Source organism: Motacilla alba, chromosome 1A (assembly GCF_015832195.1).
Source record: "Motacilla alba alba isolate MOTALB_02 chromosome 1A, Motacilla_alba_V1.0_pri, whole genome shotgun sequence".
Classification (NCBI taxonomy): domain Eukaryota; kingdom Metazoa; phylum Chordata; class Aves; order Passeriformes; family Motacillidae; genus Motacilla; species Motacilla alba.
This window is the reverse complement of record NC_052031.1, coordinates 31,709,103-31,732,618: the sequence shown is the minus strand read 5'-3', so window position 1 is coordinate 31,732,618 and position 23,516 is coordinate 31,709,103. Positions and strand designations below refer to the sequence as shown.

Below are 23,516 nucleotides of genomic sequence, written 5' to 3'. Positions count from 1 at the left end.
TTAAGAAGTTATTAATAATAATTTTTTGATTGTCAAATTAAATAACCCATATGTGATTATCATGTATTATGTAAAAGTGAGAAGAAACAAAGTGAACAAAACATCTTGGTTGATTTAAGTAGATTACAGAAAAACCTTCTCAAGGCTTTCCTGAAAGGCCAAAAAAAAGTTTGTTTTTACCTCCAAGCATTTTCTGTAAGTTTGCCTTCTTCATGTGCCAAAATCCTAACCCAATTACCTGTTGAAGTACTGTCTTCTACAGGATACTCAGTTGAAAAGTAGCACTTACATTTACACATCTTGAGCTGTTAATAATTAAGCTCTATGTTAGAAATAAAAACAGTGGAGGAAGGAGGTCTTTTGCTTGTCCACCTTCGTTTGCATATATAATCTCACTATTGTAAAAAATTATGATACTGACTTCCTAATAGTTATGGTCACTATTAGTCACTAAGCAAAAAAAGGCCAGATAAAAAATGGCAGAAAACTAATTGATTTTTTAAAATGTGGTCTACTTGAGGTTTTGTATTTTGTTCATTTATATAGATTTAATAAGGCCATACATGAATAATGAATTAGAAGTATTCAGAATTCAAATGTTAAGAAATCTAACTTGGAAATTATTTACCTTTAGAATACAAAACCAAGTATTATTTTCCTAATTTGTTTGCATATTGGTGGGAAAAGGCTGATATTAAGAATTAACCATATGGGGGGATATGAATATGGGGGAAAAATGTGTATGAATAAGATGAGTACTGACTATTTTGGGTCTATGTAGCCTGCAGGAGAGGAAGGGAGAAAAGCCACTGACAACTTAGGTAAATCAGTAAATTTTTTGACTCCATATAAAGAAATATGGGCTTGTGTTCCCAGTCATAATACCAGAACAAAAGAGGATGTTCATGAATACATTAGGAGAATTATGAGAGGATTATGAGCATAGCTGCAATTTTACCAGGCACGCTTGGGCATTCTCCTCCAGGCTAAGAAACTGTTGTGGAAGGAAACAATTGTATTTTTTCCCCACATGGCTAGTCTCAATTTTTGATACGTAAACACAAAAATTTTGTCACATTGTCCTCTTTAAATGATGATAAAAGTGTTTAAAAAAAGGGAAAAATCCCCCTTTTTTATATATTTGAAATACTCTTTCTTCTACAACCTCTTTCTAATATAATTATTCTATTTCCAGAAGTTCTCCTTCTTGTTTTCTTTCTTTTATTTTATTTTGTGTTTCCTTTCTCTTCTTCCAATATAGGAAAGGGTCTGTATTTAAAAAAGTAATTTTCCCATCAGTTGAAAAATATATTGTTATTACGTAAAAAACTGAGAATGACATTTAAAAAATTCTCGGACTTTATATCAAGCAGACAAGCCCTTTACAAACACTGAAAACTAATGTTTTGCAGTCAGATAAAAGCTGAAGAGAAAGAATTAAATATTTCTCTTAGTCATGGGGTATATTCCTCATCAGAGGTCTCTTTCTGGGTAGGGCTTTTCCCTGGGCAGATCTAGATGCCAGGCTTTATTTGTATTTTAAAAAAGAGTACATTGCCTGCTATCTTTGTGATACAGGCAGGCTTTACCTAAAGTGCCCCAGTGCCTCCTGGAGTCCCAGGTTTCCAGGCATCCACCCTGGGACTAGCTTGGAACATGTCATGCCTCCTGGGCAGCTCATAAAATTGAGTGCCTTTCCTGCAGAATTTAGAGAAAAAGAACAAGGTAAAGTGGTGTATCCTGGGTCTCATCTTGAGATTCTGGAAGTGGAACATGACTGAAGAAGTGTGTACTTGCTCCAAGCAGTGAGAGAGTGTTCCTGGGCTGATATTTTATGAACATGTAGAGAAATATGTACTGGTATTTTTAATGAGAAAAAAGTAAAGGAAAAAAAAAAGGCTATTTCAGTTGAAAGGGACATACAATGATCATCACATCTGGCGACCAGACCAATTCAGGGCTGATCAAATTAAAACATGTAAATAACAGCATTGTCTAAATGTCTCTTAAACACTGACAGGCTTGGACACCTCTCTAGGAAGCCTGTTCCAAAGTTTGACCACCATCTTGGTCAAGGAAAGCTTCCTAGTGTTCAGTCTAAACCCTCCCTGGTGCAGCGTTGAATCATTGCACAGTAATTAAATGGTACCTTGTCCTCAGTCTTTTAGTTTTATTTGGTAGAACTGCCTGTGAAATGAGGCATAGTTTAACACTAAATTGGGGTTAAATTATGTGGGGTAGAATTTATTGGACTTTGCTTGGGCAGGACCCTCCAGAGTGAGATAACTAACCCAAGCTCTAGACTGTCTTTTTACTTTTAGATAGAGTTCAGTTCCAGAGGACAAATGATTTTGTTCTAAGGTAAGTCTGATGAATTGTCTTCTGGAGATGCTTATGTTTCTCAAATAATCGAGAGGAAAACTACCATGACTAACTTAGCCCCTAATGTTTAGATATTTAATGTTGAATAGAAAGCAGCTAGCTTAGATAATTTAGTCACTTTGATGTGGTCTTCAGCAGGAAAATGACCATAAAGGCTCATTCATTCTTTGTCAGTTTGGGAAGCTTTGGACTTTGACCCCTATCAAATGCAATATAATATAATAAAACTTTAAAAAGTGCTCATATTTTGAAGGTACACAGCTATGAGCTAAATTAGTGACTCATACTATGATGAGCAACATGTCCAGTATCTACTATTTACTAAAAATTGGCAACAGTGCATGTTTTAGAATTGTTGGTGTAATACTAATATTAATAATATAAATTAACAACAACAGAAAAATCAGATACATAGTAGATATTGATTATTAACCCCTGAAAATCTCTAGAAATTGAAAGTGAGTAATGTTTTCCTATAAACAAGAGAAAGAAGTATTTTCAGCCAGGTTATAAAGGGCTATGGTTTGGAAATGAGCATTCAGCTTCTGGAATAGCTGAGCACCTACACTTTCAAGAAAGGCTGAAGAAACTGCAATGTGGAGGAAAGCAAACTGCAGAACAGAAGGAAATCAATACCTACTACATTACTATGTAACTATATGCCAAACCAATAGCAGAAATAGAGTACTGCAATAAAATAAAATAAATATTACAAGGGTAGAGAGAAATAAAAGAGAATTATTACAGAGCCAAAAATAAATCCATAGTGAGTATATTTATCTACATTCCAAATCCAAATCTACATTCCAAATCAATACCAGAGACAGATGACTAGTGTGAAAAGAACAGAAATATTGCCAGGATGGTGAGAAATCCATACTCATACTGAGGGCATCTATACCTTCCAAAACAATATAGGAGAGAGCCTGAACTCAGTTATTTGAAATATTCCCATTTATCTAATTACACATTATGGTTTCCAGAATTTAAAGGAAACTCAAAATTGAATAAGATCCTTGGAAAAATAGAATATGTACTGTCTGAACATACCAACTGGGTTCATTTGAAGCCAAATTGTGTTCACTATGTGCATCCCACTGCTCTCAATCAATGCAGTTTTGTGGCTATCTGTAAATACTGCTTACATTTTTACTCTATGTCCTCTTTCTCACTTGCAGATGCTGACTTACAGCTGGTGGAAGGAGAGACAGTAATTTTATTTATGTTTCAATTTATAAAATATGCTGTTCATAACCCTTTCAGCATAAGGAATGGAAGGACCCTTGTTTGGTACCTTTACATTTTGGTGATCTACTCAGATACCCAGTATCAAGAGGCAGCATAAAGTGGCGACTCAACTGCTACCAGTGCTGTCATAACCGCTGCTTGAGTAAGACAACCCAATAATAACAACAACAACAATAACAACAACAACAACAACAACAACAACAACAACAACAACAACAATAATAATAATAATAATAATAATAATAATAATACAAGAGAGCTAAAATGTGTCCCTGGATATGAAAGGAGAATGGCATTTTTCTTGTAACTGAGCCTTACCTAGAGTTAGCAATGCAGCAGCAACATTAGTTGTTGGTCTGTACTTCACAGAAGCAATATATCCACAGGTTCTTTAAGTGTTACTGTTTTTTCTGCCAGAGTTAAATATGTGGTAGCTTCTTCATGTCTTTGTTCCTCTTCCTCCTCCAGGCTTTTCAGAAACAGCAGTAGTTATGATATGGAATTAGAAAAAGCAGAAATTCATCATCTAAATACAATGCATAGGCTGTTCCAGGATGTTTCTGATAGGCAGAATGTATAGTAGTTGTGGTCAGTGAGTGCTAAGAAAGCAGTGTATATCTCACATAACATGTTTTACAGTGTAAAACTGCTACTAACTTACATGACATAAAAAAAAATTGACCACTGAGAAATGTGAAATAATTGTAGGATGGATCAATGATCTGCCATGAGTCAGGTACAGGAAGTACTTTTCCAACTATTATGTAAGGGGTTTTATAATTGAAGAAACCACCTCACTGTAAAACTACTTTGTTCCTCTGCCTCACTTCAGAGCCTCTGTATAGGCTCCTCAGCTCCTACTTTAATTTAAAATGAAGATTTATTGGAATAATGTAAATATATACAGTGACCAGCAATACCTGGAGGTTCATAAAACTGATGTGATTACAATATAAGTGAGTGCACAAACTGTAGCAAAATATTACCCATGGAAAAGAGTGATTGCACTTGTGACAGCCTCTTTGTTGCTATGGTATCTCTTTCCATGCCTTTGGCTAATCTGTCACTAGGAGAAATTTGCAGCTGTCTCAGCATGTTTCTCATTGCTAACTCAGAGGCCACTGTATCTAATCTGTCATTAAAATAGCAGTAAGTGGCATGCACATATTTTCTAAGAATAAATACAAGTTTTAGGGGACAAATAAGCTGGTAATGGAAATAGGATGACATTTCCTAGGGTCAAGCTGGACTTTTGTATTAATCAGTGATTATTGTTTTGATCTAGCACCACAGTTCTTTAATTTTAAAGCTTTGTGGTTTTTGTATGACACCTAAACACTAATCTTTTGGGACACTTGGACATTTTGATGGAAATAGTTAGCATGCCAGCCAACACATGTTAAAAGGAGCCGTCAGTATTCAGGGCTATGCAATTTACTGATTTTCCTAAAAATCGCTTTTATATACCAAATTTGCTTCTTTAATGTGAAGTTGGTGTGCCTAGTTCTACCCTAAGTAAAGTTGTGAGTCTCCATTTGGCAGGAGTCTAGGCCTACAGCTTGCTGATGTTCCTTTGTGGTCACAGAAATCTAGACATGTCGTGGTCCTTTCTCCAGAAGCAAATGTACTCTGAAATATCTGCAAAAGAGCAATTATGGAATAAAGGATTAAAGGAAGAACTGTTGTGGTGTGAAATGCTATAGGCAAAGTAATAGACTGAAAGGTCAGTAAAACTTGTTGGGCAGGTGAGGATAATCCAAGCATTTGAATCCCAAGACATTTTCAGTTTCAGATTTTGTTTAGTTCTGTTCTGAGTTTGAGTCCTATGAATACTGAAACGAAGAATGAAAGTGAGTAACATCAAAAAAGAAAATGGATTAAAGGCAATATTCACAGGTACAGATCTTTTGAAAAGAAGGAACCTGATTGTACATTACCTTGCTATATCTCCCTGTGAATACACTGAGTATGGTCTCAAGCTATTCAGAAGGGGCAATATAATTTTTTTTGTGAGTAGACACAGTGTAGAAATAATGAGAAATGAAATGTTTTGCGATCCCTTCATCACACTCACAGCATATACTACAGTAGTATATGCTGTAGTTTATGCATTTTTGTCAGGGAATAGTTTTTCTGAGGTAAGCCTGCAGGTAGGATGCATTGTAAGGCACCATTTTAGCTTCTCCAGAACCTGAACATTGACAGAATTATGCTGCAATCAAAACAAACTATTTAATATTTAAAGAAAAAAATGCTAATAGATTTCAATTGCGTGTCATTAATTACTAATCAGTGATTTTTGCAACCATTACTTTCTTCCATGTGCAAATCCTCCAATTCATCTGTCCAGCCAAGATGTTTTCTGCCTTTGTCCCAAAAGATTCAACTTGTGATTTACTTTTTTTTATTCTTCTGCCTTGTCCTTTGCTGGCATGTTTGAGATATTGACCTCATGTCTGAAAAATAATTTTCTGCCTCTGTGATGGAAAATAAGAACAAGTTCTTAAGGCTGTTTGTTAATGACTGGTCTTGTTAAATTCATTCACCCCATGAATTTCCACTTTTCCAATGTCCTGACACCAAAATCAAAGGTGTTTCCACTTCCATTTGCAGCTTCATTTCTGCCAGTCTCTTTGCCATTCACAGCTGTGCAAAAAGGGCTCTTTGAATATCTAGTAGTCCTTTAAAATTTTCTTGAAAAATTTTTGTCAGCTTTTAATATCTCAGAAATTATTGAACAAGATGATATTCAAATGCCAGTATCATGTGAGTCATGCTGGCATGCTCTAAAACTAGTGCTTCTTTTTTGTCTCGCCCTCCTTTTTAGTCTTCAGGGGCTTCTTTGGATCATTTCTGCAAGTCAGAAATGATAAATTTCTGGTCAGAGAGACCGGGATATTCTGAAACCTCATACGATCTGCTGCCTAAATAGCTGCAGGCAGAATTTTATTCTCTTCCTCTGGGTATTTGGCACAGGCTTCAGAAACTTTGCATCACTGCTTAGTTTCAGAAATGTATGAGGCTGGCCCTCAATTGTTCAAAAGGTAATGCTTTCATTTCTTCAAAATAACATAGTTTTCTTGGGGTATTTCTTTGCTCATTAAGAGTAATTATAGAAAACATCAGAAACACCCCCTTGGTGCAGCTCTGCTTTTCTGCCTCCTTATAGGGAAGGAAACAATAATCACTATGAAGTGGAGAATCAGACATACAGAGCATTCTGAGCCTACAGTCACAGAGCTGGCGGAGCAAACAACTCTCAAACCAATTGAAATCAGATTACTCAGACATTATTCCATTGCACAGCAAAGTGAGCATGGTTGTAAATCTTAACTATTTCTCCCTAAGAATAGTGAAGATAGTCCTATCCTTGGTGAAAACTTCTAAAAGAAGAAAAGTTTCAGGCAGGAATAAATGGAAGATTGCTGCCTATGACTAAATTAATAAAGAAAACAACCAATACAGAGTTAACTTCCATGAGAATTTCAAAATTGCTCACTTTTTTCATGACTTTTAGTTTACTCTTCTACCCCCCTGGTGAACACCAAGTCAATTTCAGGAAAGACACTACTGCTGTGTATAGAGAAAAGACTCCAAAGGACTTTCCGTGTTCTATAAAACAGACTTGCAGCTTTCTTCTACTGCATTATTAGAATATACAGATGATCCCTTCTTAGATCTTACAGTCCTCGTTATCATTAATCTCCTTCCATATCTGCAGTGATAAATGCCATAGAACTCTGAAGTGCAGATTCTGGGTGAAGCTACAAAATACCCAGTCCACTAGGGCTTATTTGTATGATGAAATCTGTAAAACTATGTGGCAAGACCAGACAAAAGTTTGTCTCCAGTGTATGAAGATCAATGGGTTCCCAAGGAAACAATGCATTGTGTGTAATCAACATGTATCTACAAATTCAGTAGTAATAGATCTGAGAATTTTAATAGAGCTGCAGTTTTGTCTCTTCACATTGAAGAATGTCAGAGGATAAATTACTGATGCCAGCTAGAAGAACTTGTTACTTCACCTTAATTCAAACTTTGTGGTTTAGGAACATGTTCCTGCCAAAGGAAGACCAAAGGACTGTATCTCTGCTCATGCTGTTTCTAATTCAGGCAAATGCACTCCAAAATCAGATTAGTTGTTCTAGAAATTTGATATATGTCTGTCCTGATTCCTTGTCACCTTTTCAGAGTCACCTTGGAAAATGCAAATTTCTCATCTTCAAGGCATCATTCCAATTCCACTTGCTAATAATTATTATTCCTCATCCACAAAAAACAAAAAAGGAGCAGGAGACTTTCTTCTAGAATGCAACTTGACAAATTTGAAGCTTATTTCTTGGAAAGACAATTACTTTCTTGAAGGTCAATCAGGAAATTTCCAGAATCCTTTTTCTTTCTTGGAACCTTAAAGCACATCCTTGGTAATTACATTCCTGAAATTTGAAGGCAACAATCTCTTCCAAGCCTTTTGGTCTTCATTACATGAGATTTTAGAATTCCAGAGTCTAATTGCAATTAGCTACTTTGATTCATTCATACTTTGTCTTAGGTCACATTCTATTTACATAAGATAATGAGAAAATGCATATATGAAGACAACTGGATGGGTTCTATAAGAAAGACAATTTAAATTGGATACCACAGTAGGTTCTTAGCTGAAACTCCTAGCATTCATTTTTAGCTTTGACAGAATACTTCTTTTCTGTGTCCTGTGAAGTTCAAAAATAGTATCCAGATTGTCCTGAATACAGAGATGTTATAAGGTGTTGTAACTTTCACCTGGATGTCTCCATAATGCTCAAGCAAGAAAACATTTACTTATTAAACTGACAGTAGTTATTCTTTTCATCTTTGACCAAGATGACTACAACTATTGGGAAAGAAACTATCAGAAACCATGATCTTGACTATGTCTTAATGAAACAGACTTTATGTATTGTTTTTCTGGGCAATGAGAAATCCTTCTTGTTGTTCAGCCTCTGAGTGAAAAGCCAAGTCTTCCTTTTTCACAATTCTATTAGGACTTGAGAAAAGATATCAGAGATTTTTCTGAAATCCTCCAAATCTGCCACCTTTCTTCTCTTTCTTCTCTTTCTTATCTGTATTGGAGTGGTGGCATGATGGGTACTCATACGGGAGAAGATTAAAATTAGATTTCCTGAAATTAATTTTATATTCTCTGAAAGGGTACCCACTACTCTGTCACTACCAATTTTTTAAAGCCAAAATTTCTCCAAGCACAGAAAAGTCTTTTCTTCATGTGGAAATTCTAAATGGATGAAAATAGAAAGGAAAAAGATCGAAGGGATTCAAGTTGATGACTGATTCATTGTTTTTAAATAATTTTTCCTTCCTGGATATTGGTTTTGTTGTTTTCTAACTTGTTTTTTAGTTATCTTATATTCCCTCAGCTATGGCAGTATTCCTGGAGCCAAATGTGAGTGCACTTCCTCAAAATGCCAGCAGTGGAAGCTGGTAAGCAAGTGGGGAAAAATCACCAGAGGAATCTCTGAACAAAGGCAGAAAACACATCAGTACTGCACTAACAGAACAGCAGGTACTCTTATAGAGAAGATAAAATTACAGGTAAGGAAATAATTTACATTTCTATTTTGAACTTGTCCAAATGGCTTGTTACTCTCCATTCAAAATACCAGGAACACCCTACAGCATAGAATTTGAAGAAGAAATAGATCTCAAATTTTTAAACTTAGACTATCTGATTTTTTAGTGAGGATAATTGGAAGTTCAGTCTGACCCCATTTCTGGAAAAATATTTTAAGAGACGAAAATCCTTTATGCCTATTAGACGGTTTAGAACTTCAGTCTAGTTTTAAAATAAGGCTGAATTTGGGATTTTAACTTTTTTTTTTTTCTTTTTTATATTTAGAATGTAAACACAGGAAACTGCTTGTTATAGGTTTTTTTTCCAGTAAAAAACAAGTGTAGCCTTTTCTATAGGTAAGTGAAGTCAGATAAAGCCAAAGACAGAAGGACTCTGTGTCCATCTCTCCATTCCACTTACTTCCTGACAGAGTAACATGACTGTTTATTATGCTTCAGTTTCCTCATATGTTGAAAGGAAAGAGGTTGTTTTTATCTCCCAGTTGGGATGATTAGGCAGGATAAGTGGTGTAGAAGAGAAAAAAAATTACATTTATGTAATTAATTGTCTTGCAGTCTTTTATGCCGCTATGCTGCAGTCCCACTATGGAGTTGTGAGTGCCATAAAAACCTCAAGACGATATATCCTTGTCTGAATTGCTGCAGTTATTATCTGATACAGAAAGTAAAATAAATTTTTTGTTTAAGTTTTCTTTTAATTTAAAATTGTTGTCTGTGAATGAAACATTGTGTTACGTTAAAATAATTCTACCATAAACTCTGCTCTCTACCAAGTTACGGAAACATTGAGAAAATTAGGGTATGTTCAATACAGTGGCATAACCTTTTGGAAGACAGTAATAACAAGTACATAGAAAGGACTAATGAATTGGATTTAGCCTTGATGTAACTCATATATCTTCATCAGCTGTTCACTATCATAATTGTCCTAGTGAGTTGTACCAATTAATTTTATTTTGTAAACTATCCAGTTCAAGGAAATATGAACACAGGACCATATTAATTGGTTCCATATTATTCAAATATGTAGAGATTGTATTTAAGCAAGACATTTATTTTTGAAGCTTTGGGTTTAATCTTGTATATTTTCAATGATCTGCAATATGATATTTAAGTTAAAAGGGTTAAGAAAATAAAAGAAGAAAACGTAAAGAAATTTTGATCTTTTGAGATGCTGTGTATCACTTCAGAAGCAATTATTATTGGCAGGTTTAAAATCGATCTCAAATATCTAGATAAAGAACTATCTGTCTGAATTTTGTCTTTTGAAATATGTAATGTGTCCTCTGTTATTTTATAGTGTTTCCTGTAACATTCTAATTTATTTTTTTTCTACTTTAAACATATATGAGGAGAACGCACTCAAATCTTTCATTTTGAAGGAACTGTCTTCTGACTTCATGACTCCTTTCTGTACACAGGTCTATGTATGAACTTATTCTCAAAGAACTTTTCAATTACTGTTTTGTCATTCTTAAATTTTGCTGATATGCTTCCAGAAATGAGTGTAATCAATCAGTTTCTATTGCTTTTTGGTTTGAATTTGAGTATGTTTGGGTGTTTTAAAGACCATGCACTTTTCCTAAGAGAATTTTCTCTGATTCTGTAATATTTTAACCTGTCATTTTGTATTTTTCCTTGTAAGTTTAAAATATTCCAACTATCCCAGTTTTGTTCTCTGTAACTAATTTCATAACAGTGTAGTACTTGACATGTGTTTGTTTCTTAGGCAAACGTGTAAAACTCCTCAAGTCCGAATGGAGAAGTAGAGAAAGGAGGTTTCTGCTGTGCCTGATGACAATTTTTGTTTTTTCCACACACAAAAAATATTCTGGCTCCACGTTGGAGCTCTAGTTGTGATGAATCCTAGTCTTGGTCGGATTCTAAGGAAGGGCCAGAACGTTCGTTGAGGAATAAAGAGTCAAACCACTCCAGAAAATGTGTTCCAGCCCCGGTTTATTACTCACAGAGCAGCAGGTGTGTACAAATACAGGTTTACACAATATTAACAGGAATTGTTGTATCTTACTCCTCATTGCAGTTGCTTAGTTTACTGTAGACATCAAGACTTGTGGCTCATTTGGGCAGAGTTTCTGGAGGGTGGTTGGAGAGATTCTGACTGTGCTACTAAGCAGCCTCAGAGTGTTACTTGGATGCTTCTGGGAGCCCTCAAATATCTTCACAATCTTGACTTTCAAAGATGGACCCAGTTGGTAAGCTTAAGTTACTCGCTCTCATGGGAAAACAGCAGATGCTCTGGAGAACAGCACTTGGAAGAGAAGTCCATCTTAATACATCCAGTCAGCTGTGGCATCTGTAGTTGAAAGCTCAGTATCACATACTGAATTACTTAAATCTCATTAAAAAATAAGAATTGGGTATTTCCATTATATTCCTAAGACAGGCTAGAAGTTATTTATCTATCTTAAAACTGTGTTAAAGATGAAGACCTTGATCATTTACAGGAACATATGCCATGCTCTGAAGTATTTTTCCATTACCCACTTTGCTAGTCCTACCTTTCAGACTATTTGAAGCAAGTGGAAAGATCACTTTACATGGGAAAGATTTCCAAAGACTTTTAGTTTCAATTTAAATTTTTAACACTGGTTGTCTAGATCTTCACTTTAACACCAAAAAATTTCCTGCTGTAATCCTTAAGAGCAGTGGGAAATAAAGAAGTACAGATATATTTCAAATGGCATTGCATGAAATGAATTTTCAGAATATTTCTCTCTCTATAATGGAAGTCCTAAGCACAGGAACTATCAAAAGTGCAGTTCTGATTAGTCACTATGCAATAAAAATATAAAAGAATGATAAGGTTTTAGAGTCTCATGGTTATCCAAGAACTGGGAGCCTTTTCTGTCATGTCCTGAGAAATACTCTTTTTAATTAATAAAAGGAGCTACTCACAGCTCCTGAAGGACAAGCGTGAGGATCTAGAATTGTAAATCACTCAATAGTCTTGGGAACATGTTTAGATTAATACTTTTCATACTGCAGTGCCTAAAATAAAACTATGGGAACAATTTGAAGCTCTTGAGTCCTTAAATAAAAAGTTAGGTAGGATCAAAATTTATAAACAGGAATGAAAAATTTGAAGACTTGAAAAAGTGTCTTCCAGTACATAACCTTCTCTGAAAGTAAGTGAATCTGTGTAGTTATCATTAAATATCTGTTTTCCAGACTGCTCAAAAGTAACTCAAATTTTGCCTTTTGTCATTATCGCAGTCAAAGGGCTATCTGTAATACTAAAATAAGGGCCTGTGTCCTCTTAAATGGTTTTCTCTTGCAGTTTCCTTGAAATGTGCTTGAGTCACCTTCATTTCTCAGGCTTTTGAAATGGTTCCTCCTGCCTCCAGAAACCCAGTTATCTAGCAATGAAGACCCAAATCCACATCTACCTACTGTAAAGGGTCAATACATATATGAGCCCTATTCCAGAAAGGTCCTTAACATCATTTTGTCCACTATCCCCAATTCACTGGAACATAAGCGACATGATTATCCGTGAGGAAATTGTAAACCTGTCTTTTGTTAACATTTCTGAAGTACTTTGGATTATCACTGGTACTAGGTAGTAGTACTAGAACAGAAGCATTTTCCAAGCTTACAAGTGGAGCTGTTTCAGTGAATGAACAGGCACAAGTGGCAATGCAAGCTGTCATTTGCTTTGACAAGCGATGTATGAATGATAGTGCATGGCAAACACACTGTATGGATTTTAAAGTTCCAGGAAATAGTGTGCTTCCATCTGTTCAAAAGATCCATTTCCAACCTCAGCCTCATTCTCAGAGGGCATGAGTAGAGAAAATGCATTGGCAGGTGTTTGTTTCTGGTTATATGGACCCTTCTGTGTCTACAGTGTAGTATTTATATTAAGTTCTTACTACCACAACAAAATTATTTATGTTATAGAAAAAAAAAAAAAGACATATAGCCCTCCTGAGTTCATTACTTTTTAGAAAAGGTTTGCTAAAGAATCACTTTGTTCATAACTTTATTAATTTTTTGTGGTGTTTTGCATATGGTATGAGAAAGGGTACCACAATAATGACACAAAAGGGACAGGAATATACTGCATAAAAACAAGGGCTGTTTTGGTATGGGATCTCTGTCTTTTCTCCAGGACTTGGAGGACAATCCATTGTAGGCATTTATTCAAGCCATTTTTCATTCCCTGTATTTAACATATCTCATGTTGCTTATTAAATAAATTTGTGAGACCCCTTTTATTTTTTGCTGGAAATCCCCATTCCATTTTTGTTTCTCAGAGGCTTTTAATATTTTAGAGAAAAATTGAAGGGGTGCCAAGTCAACTTTGTCTCATGAAATTATGCTTAGCTCAGGGTGAGCTATTAATTGCTTTCACAAAAAATAATTTCCTTTCTGTGTCTTATGTATCTCAAGAAAAAAAAGAAGAGAAAAGGAAAGAAAAAGACAGCCTGAGTATGCTTAGATGACATGACCTATGATCACACACAATCCTACATGGTTGATGGAACAGTTCTAATTAAAAAGAAAAAATCTATTATGTACTTTCTGTTTCTTTGGAGAAAACCCAGAACAGAGTGTCCATCCATTCCATATGGTATCATCTGTCAAGGCAAAAAACATTGGATTAAAAAATTTACCTTTTCTGCATTTGCATTGATGCAGAGTCCTGTCTTCCCTCCAGCTCTCCCCATGCACTAAAGTCTCTTCTTTACTGTGCATGAAGGAAAAGACAGAGAATTAAATTGCAAGGGGACGTATAAAAAGGCAAGTTGCTAACTTTCAAGTGCTTGACTTTGCAAACTTTAGAGTCAGTTTTCAGTATAGAGTTTGTGTATGGTTTATGATAAACACAGAAAAAAATCCAAACTTTTCAGCACACACCTAATTTCAACATACTATATATTTTTATCTATTTTATTCTAACATTATTATATAGTAATTAATTATGTGCCTAATTTTGGATGTAGCTCTTCTGTAGCAAGCTAATGATTTGTGATATATTTGTTTCTCTGAAGAAACACAAGACTTTTACTATACTTAATTGGGGTTCTGTAACTTTGATGCTCAGGTGCTTGAATTTAGGGAGAAGTGCTTTACTATTCAGGGAATATTCTCTCAGCCATTCTTTACATCTTAAAGTATTGATGTTTCTTCCTTTCTCTTCTAAGGCAGAAGAAAGTCCTGAGTAAAAGGATCAGACTTATTTTTTATAGAAAATCTATTCTAATGAAATAAGCAATATTATCTGCTCTATTCATCCACTTTGTGGGTTTCACAAATAAGAATATTTTTCACCCCTTGTGGTTGTCCAGAAAAATCTCTTGAGGCTGGTAGCTTTTCTAAAGTGATGTCATGAGATCTTTTAATCTCTGATCCATTCTGCATTATACTGGCAAAAAGATTTTACCCAAAGACTGAGTTTGTTCTGAACATTTAGTAAGCAGAATAACGTGGAAATCTTCAGGTGAATTTAATTATATATTGTTGTGTTAAAATAAAACAAGTGAGTCCACATAAAATTACAGCAAATCTACAGCAGTCACTCACTAATTTAAATTTAAAAGTCTGCAACTGCAGAGTAATTATGCTTTAATTGCATATTTAGGACAAAAAAATGAAGATAATCTAATGTAGTGTATTTATGATATAACAACGATGTGAGAAAATTTATTAGTAAAAAGAGAATAATTGCATTCCAAGAATGAACAAATTAATTCAAATCAACACCTAGGTTGCTAAAGGTTTCATGTACTTTTAAAATTTGTATTGTTAGTTTCCATACATATTAATTATTAGCTGAAAATTTGATTTGCATGCTTCAGGGTGTTACTGTTCTCTAAGGATTTTAAAGATCAGGCACATATTGTTATTGGTCCCTCTTTTCCTATGGAGGTCTTTGGCACAATACCTTAATACCTTACCTCCCAGACACTTGAATCAAATAGCATTTACTATATCCAAAATTAAACATTTCTGGGATTACCATCACTAGGTATTGTAGCTTTTCAGGGTAGCCAGGATGAGGGAAGAGATGAGAAATTTGACTCCATTTTTCAGAAGTTTGGTTTATTATATTATGATATATATTATATTAAAAATGCTAAACTAAAACTATACTAAAAGAATAGAGAGAAAGGAATCATCAGAAGATGAGACAGGAATAGAATGGAATGAACAATAAAGGCTTGTGACTGATTGAGACAGTCTGGACAGCCGGACTGTGATTGGTTATTAACTAAAAACAACTACATGAGACCAATCACAGACTACTTGTTGCTTCCACAGCAGCAGATAGTCATTGTTTAAATTTTATTCTTGAAACTCCTCAGCTTCTCAGGAGAAGAAAATCCTGGCAAAAGGATTTTTATAAAATATGTCTGTAGCAAGGTATTAGCTAAAATTTCATTGCCTTTAATAACCAAGAGGTTTATTCACTCCCTGATGTGTATGGTGTATGGATATATTTATTCCATTAATGTTGAAGTGCAAACTATGCTTGAACATAAGAAGTATTAACATCATATGTAGAGGCAAATATGGACCACTAATGTGTATATATATATATATATATATGTGTGTGTGTGTGTGTGTGTGTGTGTGATGTAGGTGAGTGACCTGATATAGAGCAGAAATTTGAGTGGCTATCTGCTTTTTTTTTTTCTTATTTTTATCACCTATCTAATCCACATGATTGTGTATGTTGCTTTCATGGGGATATTTTCACCAAAGGGTTGTAGCGCTAGGTGGGGGGAGAAGATAGGCCTGCAGTTTATGATTTTACTGACTTTTCTTGTGACTGAAAGTACATTTGCACTTCAAAATAGCCATGTAACTGAGCAGTGTATGTGCATGAGTTCATGTATGTGCAAAAACACCATTTTTCTTCCCTGAAGTTTATCACCTTAGCCCACCCATAGATCTGGGTGTAAGACATCACAGGATAGCTGAGGTTGGAAGACAACTCTGGAAGTGCCACCCCCTGGCTCAAGCAGAGACATCTAAAGCCAGTAAGAACAAGATAGCTTTTGAATATCTTCAAGAATGGAGCCCACAATCTCCCTGGGCAATATGTTCTAGTGCTCAGTCACCCTCACACTAAAAACTTTTTCCTGAGAGGGAACTGCCTGTGTTTTCTTGTTCTCAGTTTCTTGTCTTGCTGCTGGGCATCACTTTCTGGCTCCATTTTCTTGCCACCCTTTCTTCACATATTTGCACACATTGATGTGTTTCCCCCTGAGCCTTCTCTTTTTCAGGTTGAACAGTTCCAGTGCTCTCACCCTTTCCTCATATGAGATGCTCCTGTGTCTTATTTGCCTTACTGGCTCTTTACTGGATAGACAGATAGGTAGACATAGATATAGTTATAGAGACATGTATCACAAATGAAGCCAATAAAATTCCACCTGCGGATAGTTTCAGAAGATGTGCATTTTACATTGTGTAGCTCAGTGGCACCTGGTTCCATGAGTAGAATTCCAGCTTGCTACAATAAAGCAAAATAATAAATAACAATACGATGGTGCATCAGCTTTTTGAGCTTTGGTGCAGGGCACAGAAATATGTTGCCTGACAGTTAAATTAATTCTTTATTATTTTTTCGGGCAATCTTCCACTTTAGAAGGGACCACATGAGCCAGTTTCCAACAGCAAGACCAAAGCAAAATAAAAGCAGTGTAATAAATAAACCCGTGTATCATAAAAATCACAAAGCACAATTTTATTATTGCCTCAAGTGCAGTTCCTAGAAACAACTCTGTGGAGAAGCAAACTGAAGTAATGAACTCCTTGAACAGTCTGTTTAATATTCTGTTTGTTCTACGTTTATGCTCTGCAGAGCTGACAAGAGCTGTGCGCAAACAGTTTTGCTGAGGGCAAAAGAATGTTTCATCATTAAGAAGCATGACCCTTCTCTCTGTGATCAAAATGAAAAGCATATGCCCCTTGATGTCATAAAGTGTTGTGACCATTCCAATGAGTTGTTCCTCAAGCCTTGGGATGTTTCCCCCTGACACAGTTTGATATTAAAAGATTACGTGATGATTAATTGTATCCACTGACACTGCAGAAATATTCCTCAATGTTATGTTTCTTTGATATCACAATTTTTTTTCTTTTAAAGTTTAAAATCCAAATCACTTAGAGGGGAAAGTCCAATTATTGTGAAACACTTTGTCCCCCACTCTTTCTCTATAGTCCTTCTGTTTCCTTCTTGTTTCATGTTAGGCTGGGTGAAACCACTCTAAATTAAATCCTCTGTAATTTTTCACTTTGTGAATAACAGGATCTCTATCTCTAGTTAACTTCTGCATGAATTTTGTCCTGTTTCTCCACTAAGTGATTATTGCTTGCTAAGATACACAAAGCCTTTAAAAGGACGTTGTCTTTTCCAAACTAAATGATTTTATGATGTTATGATTGCTTTGTAAAGACATATGCAAAAAATGGAAGAATACAGCTCCAGTATCAGTCACTGTACACTCAATAGCTAACATTAAAAAAGCACAGTTGTTACCATACAGAATTTTAACAACAAACAAAGAATAACAGAAAACAGAAATTTGTGGGTTGGCGATTTTATTATATTTTTAAGCATGGTCACATTTCAATTTCTCCTTGTCAAATTCTATTCTCACTAAGCACTTAAAAACACAATTTAAGTTGGGGAGCAATGCCCTTTAATATCATTGGGGTTTATTCCTTTATTTAAAAACAATTGAAAGACATTTGCTGGACAGAGATCTTACACTTCAGTCTCAGTTTCCAGTACTTTGGAAGCAGATTGACTATGCCAAATTTTTGATTTTCTCATTTTCTTTTTCTTTACAGGTAACCCGGTAGCTAAAGACAAATCAAGCCAGTCTCAAGGCTGATAACATTAAATACAACACATAGGAATTTCATTCCTCCAGGCAATCCTTGAAGTGAAATTTTATAGTGCTGGGGTGTATCCTTCAGAATCAATTGTTTCAATGAGAACCTGGCTTGCAATCAGCAACAGCCTTGAGATCAAAACTACTGGAAAGTTATTTTGAACTTCTGTGTCACAAATATTTCAGCTGATTGAACTGTGTACACTTGTAAAATTGCACTTGCTGAGGAATTTGTAGCTGTAATCATGAGCTAATATTCTAAAGGTGCAGAAAAGCAGCAAACTTTTGGGTTCTCCGTTGCAGATCAGTGGCTTTTCATCTTGAAGTCAAACTCTGAAATGTATTGGATCCTTCACTCTTAAACAGTCCTTGGTCCACTGTTCAGATTGCTGGTGGGACTGCACACTGCTTTAATTAAATTTCTGTTGCAGAAATTGTCCTCAAGCATGGCGCAGTTTTAGACATTTTTATTTGTGTTCTAATCTTGCAGCTCTCAAAGGTACATATTTCAACATCTTGAAGTTGCTTTGTTATAGGAATGGAATTATATATCCATTGTTAATAATTATTGTTGACAAGTAATAGTTATCTGAATACATCAGTCATATTAGAATGTATAGTCAGGTTGACATGTTTCCCTAAGGCTAACCAACTACTGCAGCTTAACAGTTAAAGAAAGTAGTGGTCAAAACTCAATTACCACTTCCATCATTAGGCATTTTATATCTTTAATATATGCATTTCCATTTAGTTTGAAGGAAATGGGTGTTCCCAATATGTACTTTACTTCCCTAAACTTTAATTCATTTAAATTGATGGTAAGCAGTCATTTACACTATTTCATCCCTTTTTTACAAAGGTAGGCAGGGATGTAAATGAGTTTTGCAGTTATGATCTTGGATGGTAATCATTCAGAATTTTTGTCTTTTTATTAAAAAATGAAATATCTTGCTTGAACCTAAATACTGATGGATGCTTATGTAGATGTCTGCTCAGTCTGTTTGCCATAAAGGAAAAAAGTCCTAGCGCTCTCCCAGTTTTACATTTCATGGGTATTTTGCTTGTGTACAGTCATCCAATTCAGATCTGATTTGTTTTGTTAGAAATTTTTGAACTTTGCAATGCGTTGTTACATGAAAAAAATCCTCAATATTTGAAGGCCTTAAGCATCTTTGAGCTTTTTTCTAAGTTATTACAGAATGTATAATTTTATACTCCATTTAATGTATATTGGACCATCTGTAATGTTGATACAAAATAAATTTGGCAATTCCTTTTAGTGTCACTGCATAAACACACTGACTAGAGGGAGTTCTGACTGTATGCTTTGTTGAATTGAAATGAAAGCCACACGCCCCTAATGGTAGTCAAAAATACATAGAGGTAAGCTTGTTTAAGTCCTGTGTGGCTACCAAACTCAGCAAAAAAACCCCAGAACTAAAAAAAAAACAAAGCAAAACAATAAAAACTCCCCAAAAGAAAAAAAAAATAATAGAAAGAAATGATTTAATCCTTACAAGCCATTGATATGGCTAGTTTAGGTATATATGAAGTTCTGTGATGGATGAACATCCTGGTGAGCTCTGCCTGTCACTGTAGCCCCTGCTGTTCCAAAACCATTTCATTACCTCTGCTGTATTATTGCACAGGAGAGCTTAAATAAAATAAATGACTGTTAGGAATAAAACTGAGAAGTACATTCTATCATTTTGCTGGGAAATAATAAGAAATATGTTGACAAAAAAACATCTTATTTTCTGATTAAAATTTGATTAGAATAAACCATTTGTAGCAGAAACTAAGTCTCTTGGTATTTTGGGATGGATTAGTATTATATGGATTTGTGCTAAGAGGTTCGGGACGGAAGGTAGCATCTTAAAGAGGTTGTCTGGGACAGTGCAAAGCGTAAATGTGCTGTTTTGTAAAATTTAAATATGACCTCTATTTGGTCGGAAATCTACATCATGCTTCTCAATACTTGTTTTCTTTGTTTCCTTGTTCTTAAACAGCGCTGAAAATAATGTATTATATACAAGTGTAACACATGCATACCAATAAATGAAAATAAATGGATTTTCAAATATACTGAATAGATTCTCTGCAGCAGATTAATGTTGTGACTATTCATAGCAAGTGAATAAAATTGTAATATAAAATTGAGTTGCTTGTATGGATGTGTGCATTTGAGATCTGTTTACTCATGGAACAAAATAATTTTTTGGTGAATAAGAATCTCAAAAGTTTTATTAACTTTATATTTTCTACCACTTTGAAATGTCCTTTTTGAAAGGAACTGATACCTGTGGGAAATTCTGGTGGGTCTACTGCTGTTTTCAGTTCAGATTGAATAATTTTTTTTCTTCACAAAATGTGAATCCTGAAAAATTATCATTTAGATACTTTAAGTAGCAACGAGACACGGTAGACAATCGTGAAAAAGTAATGTTTCAGGTTAATTTGTGGAACTGTTTAAAAGAAAAGAAAAACAGAAAGCCAGTTACTCAGATCTGCTTGTGCACCTTGAAGCAGGCCGGGAGCCACAGTTCAGGTGTCCATAGTGCAGGTTTAATGCTTCTTTAAAAATGAAGTACAGGTGACATGGTCAGCTATGTGCATTCATATAAGAATGTGAATTGCTTCAATTAATAATTTATTAATTTATATGCTATTTTCTAGATTGTTTTGTCTGATTGCAAAAATGATCAGGCATTAGGATCAGAGGGAATTCCATGTTACTCTTTGAATTAAGTAATCAAGAACTGCTTAAGAATATGAAGTTCTGCAGTTCCAAGTAGCAGTGCATTGAGAGTGGAAGAAAAATCACTGCTTTGAGATACCTCCACAGTTAGATGTATTGGATCAGTTCAGCAAAGCACAAAAGGAAGTCCTGATATGAATCTTAATGAAAAAAATTCATATAGGATCAAATCTAAAATAAAGCTTAAAAAAACCATTCAAGTCTAGATCTTGGTTGTATGTGGTTTATTGGTCATAAAGAATGTTAACCTTTTGAAAGAGCACTGCTGCAGATAACACTGTTACTACCTATAAATACACCTATTGTGCTATATATTTTCAGTTCCTGTATTCATCCTTTATCTTTTAGATCTTGACTCCTTCAGCTCTGCCTAAAAATCTTACTGGTGTAGCATTTCAATACTTCACCAAACCAATGCAGTTCTGCTTTGTTAAGAGTCTATATGCTTTAGGAGTGCATCAGATGCATTTATTTTGAAGGTAAAGAATCTGATATAAAGTATTTTAATTTGTTAGTTTTCATAAAAATACATGCAGGGATTTTTTTGCTCATTATAATTGTACAGCTGGCTTTTATAATTTCTAGGTAATGCATGAAAGTCTGTAACAACAAAACACAAATATGTGATTGGCATCCTTTTCTCTTGATTTACTGCCTCCTCCTTCATGCCTCAAATTTTAACATCTGTTGTTAACCAATCTATTGGCAAAGAAAAGGAGCACAGTTTTGACTTGCAAGATAACCGTTGCCCTAATTTCTAGGGTTTTTTGCCAAAAGTTAGATAGCTCTGCATCAAACCAGTCACACCTGAACAATCTGATGCCATTAAATGATCTCTCACTAATTCAGTGGTCTTAAATTGAAAATAAGAATTTCCTAATCACTTTGTCTTTATAACACAGTTTGTATCCTGAAAAATGGTTCTGTTTATTCTTTCACAGAATGAGTGAATATTTCCAGATAAAATCTTTGGTCTTGTTTCTGTAAGTTTATTTAACTTTTGGACACTACTTCACAGACAGTCATTGCAAATATTTTAGCAAAAATATGACTGGGTTTTTTGTATGTTCTGTGTTCTTCTGTACTACAGCAGAGGTAGTACATGAAAAAGTTGAATTTCCTACAACTTGTCTTTAACAGTTGAGATTACAAGTGTTGTCAATGTCTCGTTATCCAAAACTAATTTAAGATGATCTGGCAGGAGGGCCACTGATGGTGACACTGGAAACTCTTGTGTAAGGGAGTGACAGTTCTTTCTCAGACTGCTGTGAATAGGATGCTGGGAGAGTCACACAATTGAAGTATGGTTTCATCACCAGAGATGCAGGGTCTGGGGAAGTGGATCCAGCATGTGAGCACAGGGCTACAGTCAGCATCCTGAACTGTGGCTGTGGGAGTGGCACTAGGACCTTAGACCTGTTCTCTGGGCTGTAGGAAAGGTCTGACTCTTGTCTCTGGGATTTTCTCCACAGCCAGATGATGGAAATGACAGGTCACCTTGGTGATTTCAGTGTGGTTTGTATAAGGCCGTCAGATGCAGATGAATGTTTAGCATTTTATTTAGAAAATTCTGATTGAGCAAATTCCTTAAGTTCACCTATCTCTCTCCATTCAGGTTAATGGTTAAAGAAACTACCCTCTATTTTCACTCTTTTCTTGCAAGTATACAGGTAGCAATTGGACGTGAAATCCAGTTATTCCTCGATAATAGATTCTCTTGATTAAATGTCCCTAATCACTTCAATATTAGCTGTGACTGAAAGACTTGAAATATATCTGGCTTTCAGTTCTGAAAACCAGTTTATTGTCCAACTAAATAGTCTGTGTAACAGAAATATTATTCAGGTACGTTACCCTAACAGTAAAGCTTCTATATCAGCTCTTCAAATTATATTTATGTTCATAACTGTGAAATGTAAAATTTGGTTTAGATCCTCTATAACAGCAGGGACATTCTTTTTTTTCTGATAAAACACTGAGGTAACCTAAGGACACTGCAGTTTGGGATTTATGGCTTATTTATGGCTTTCACTGCTTCAACTGCACAACTGGGAAAACAACACGTAAAAGTACTTACGTTACTCACATTGCTGAGACATTTTTCTTGAGTATGAGGAATATGTAGAGTTGCAAGTTTACTCCATATAAGCATAGTGATTGAATGTCTTGAACCCTTTTCTTCTTACTGCCATAACAAACATGACAGAAACTGTACTTGAAAACTGTACTTTAGCCTTATGTCTTAGTATTTAAATCAGACATTGCAAAAGGCACAGTACTTTAGTGACTATGTCTACACGTAAAGTAGTTTTTTTTTTGGTCTCTGTCCTCCTTATGATTAATTACTGATGCCTTGTCGTATTTGGGCCCAGAGAATATAATCCCTACTATTACTGATTTAGAGTTTGTGCATCTTTGTGTTACTTTTATTTTTCATTGGTAATTTTCTCATGTCCTGCAATCCAGTCGGCTCTTTCAAAACTCCAGTAATGATGAGAAAAGTTTTTAGTAAATAATGGCCTGGAACTGAACACAGGAGAGAAGAGAGAGAGATGATGTGTTTGTATAATTTTATCTTAGCTTCCAGTTTGAACTATTCTTTCTGAAGGGAAGCATTTTTTCTAACT

The 23,516-nt window shown here is 35.1% G+C and overlaps 1 protein-coding gene across 2 annotated transcripts in view; it reads left to right on the top strand.

The window, feature by feature from the left end:
• The window catches only part of TAFA2 (TAFA chemokine like family member 2), a 182,351-nt gene extending 162,533 nt beyond the window's left edge, over positions 1–19,818 (top strand). Inside the window, exons 5-6 of one of the 2 annotated variants that reach the window (XR_005258891.1) lie at positions 10,991–11,238; positions 18,088–19,818. Coding sequence is in view for 1 of the 2 variants with exons in the window: in XM_038153302.1 (XP_038009230.1) it covers positions 18,088–18,099 (12 nt within the window). In the remaining variant the exon portion in view is untranslated. The remainder of the gene's footprint in view (positions 1–10,990; positions 11,239–18,087) is intronic. The other variant, XM_038153302.1, reaches the window with a different exon arrangement.
• Positions 19,819–23,516: the final 3,698 nt, after the last annotated feature.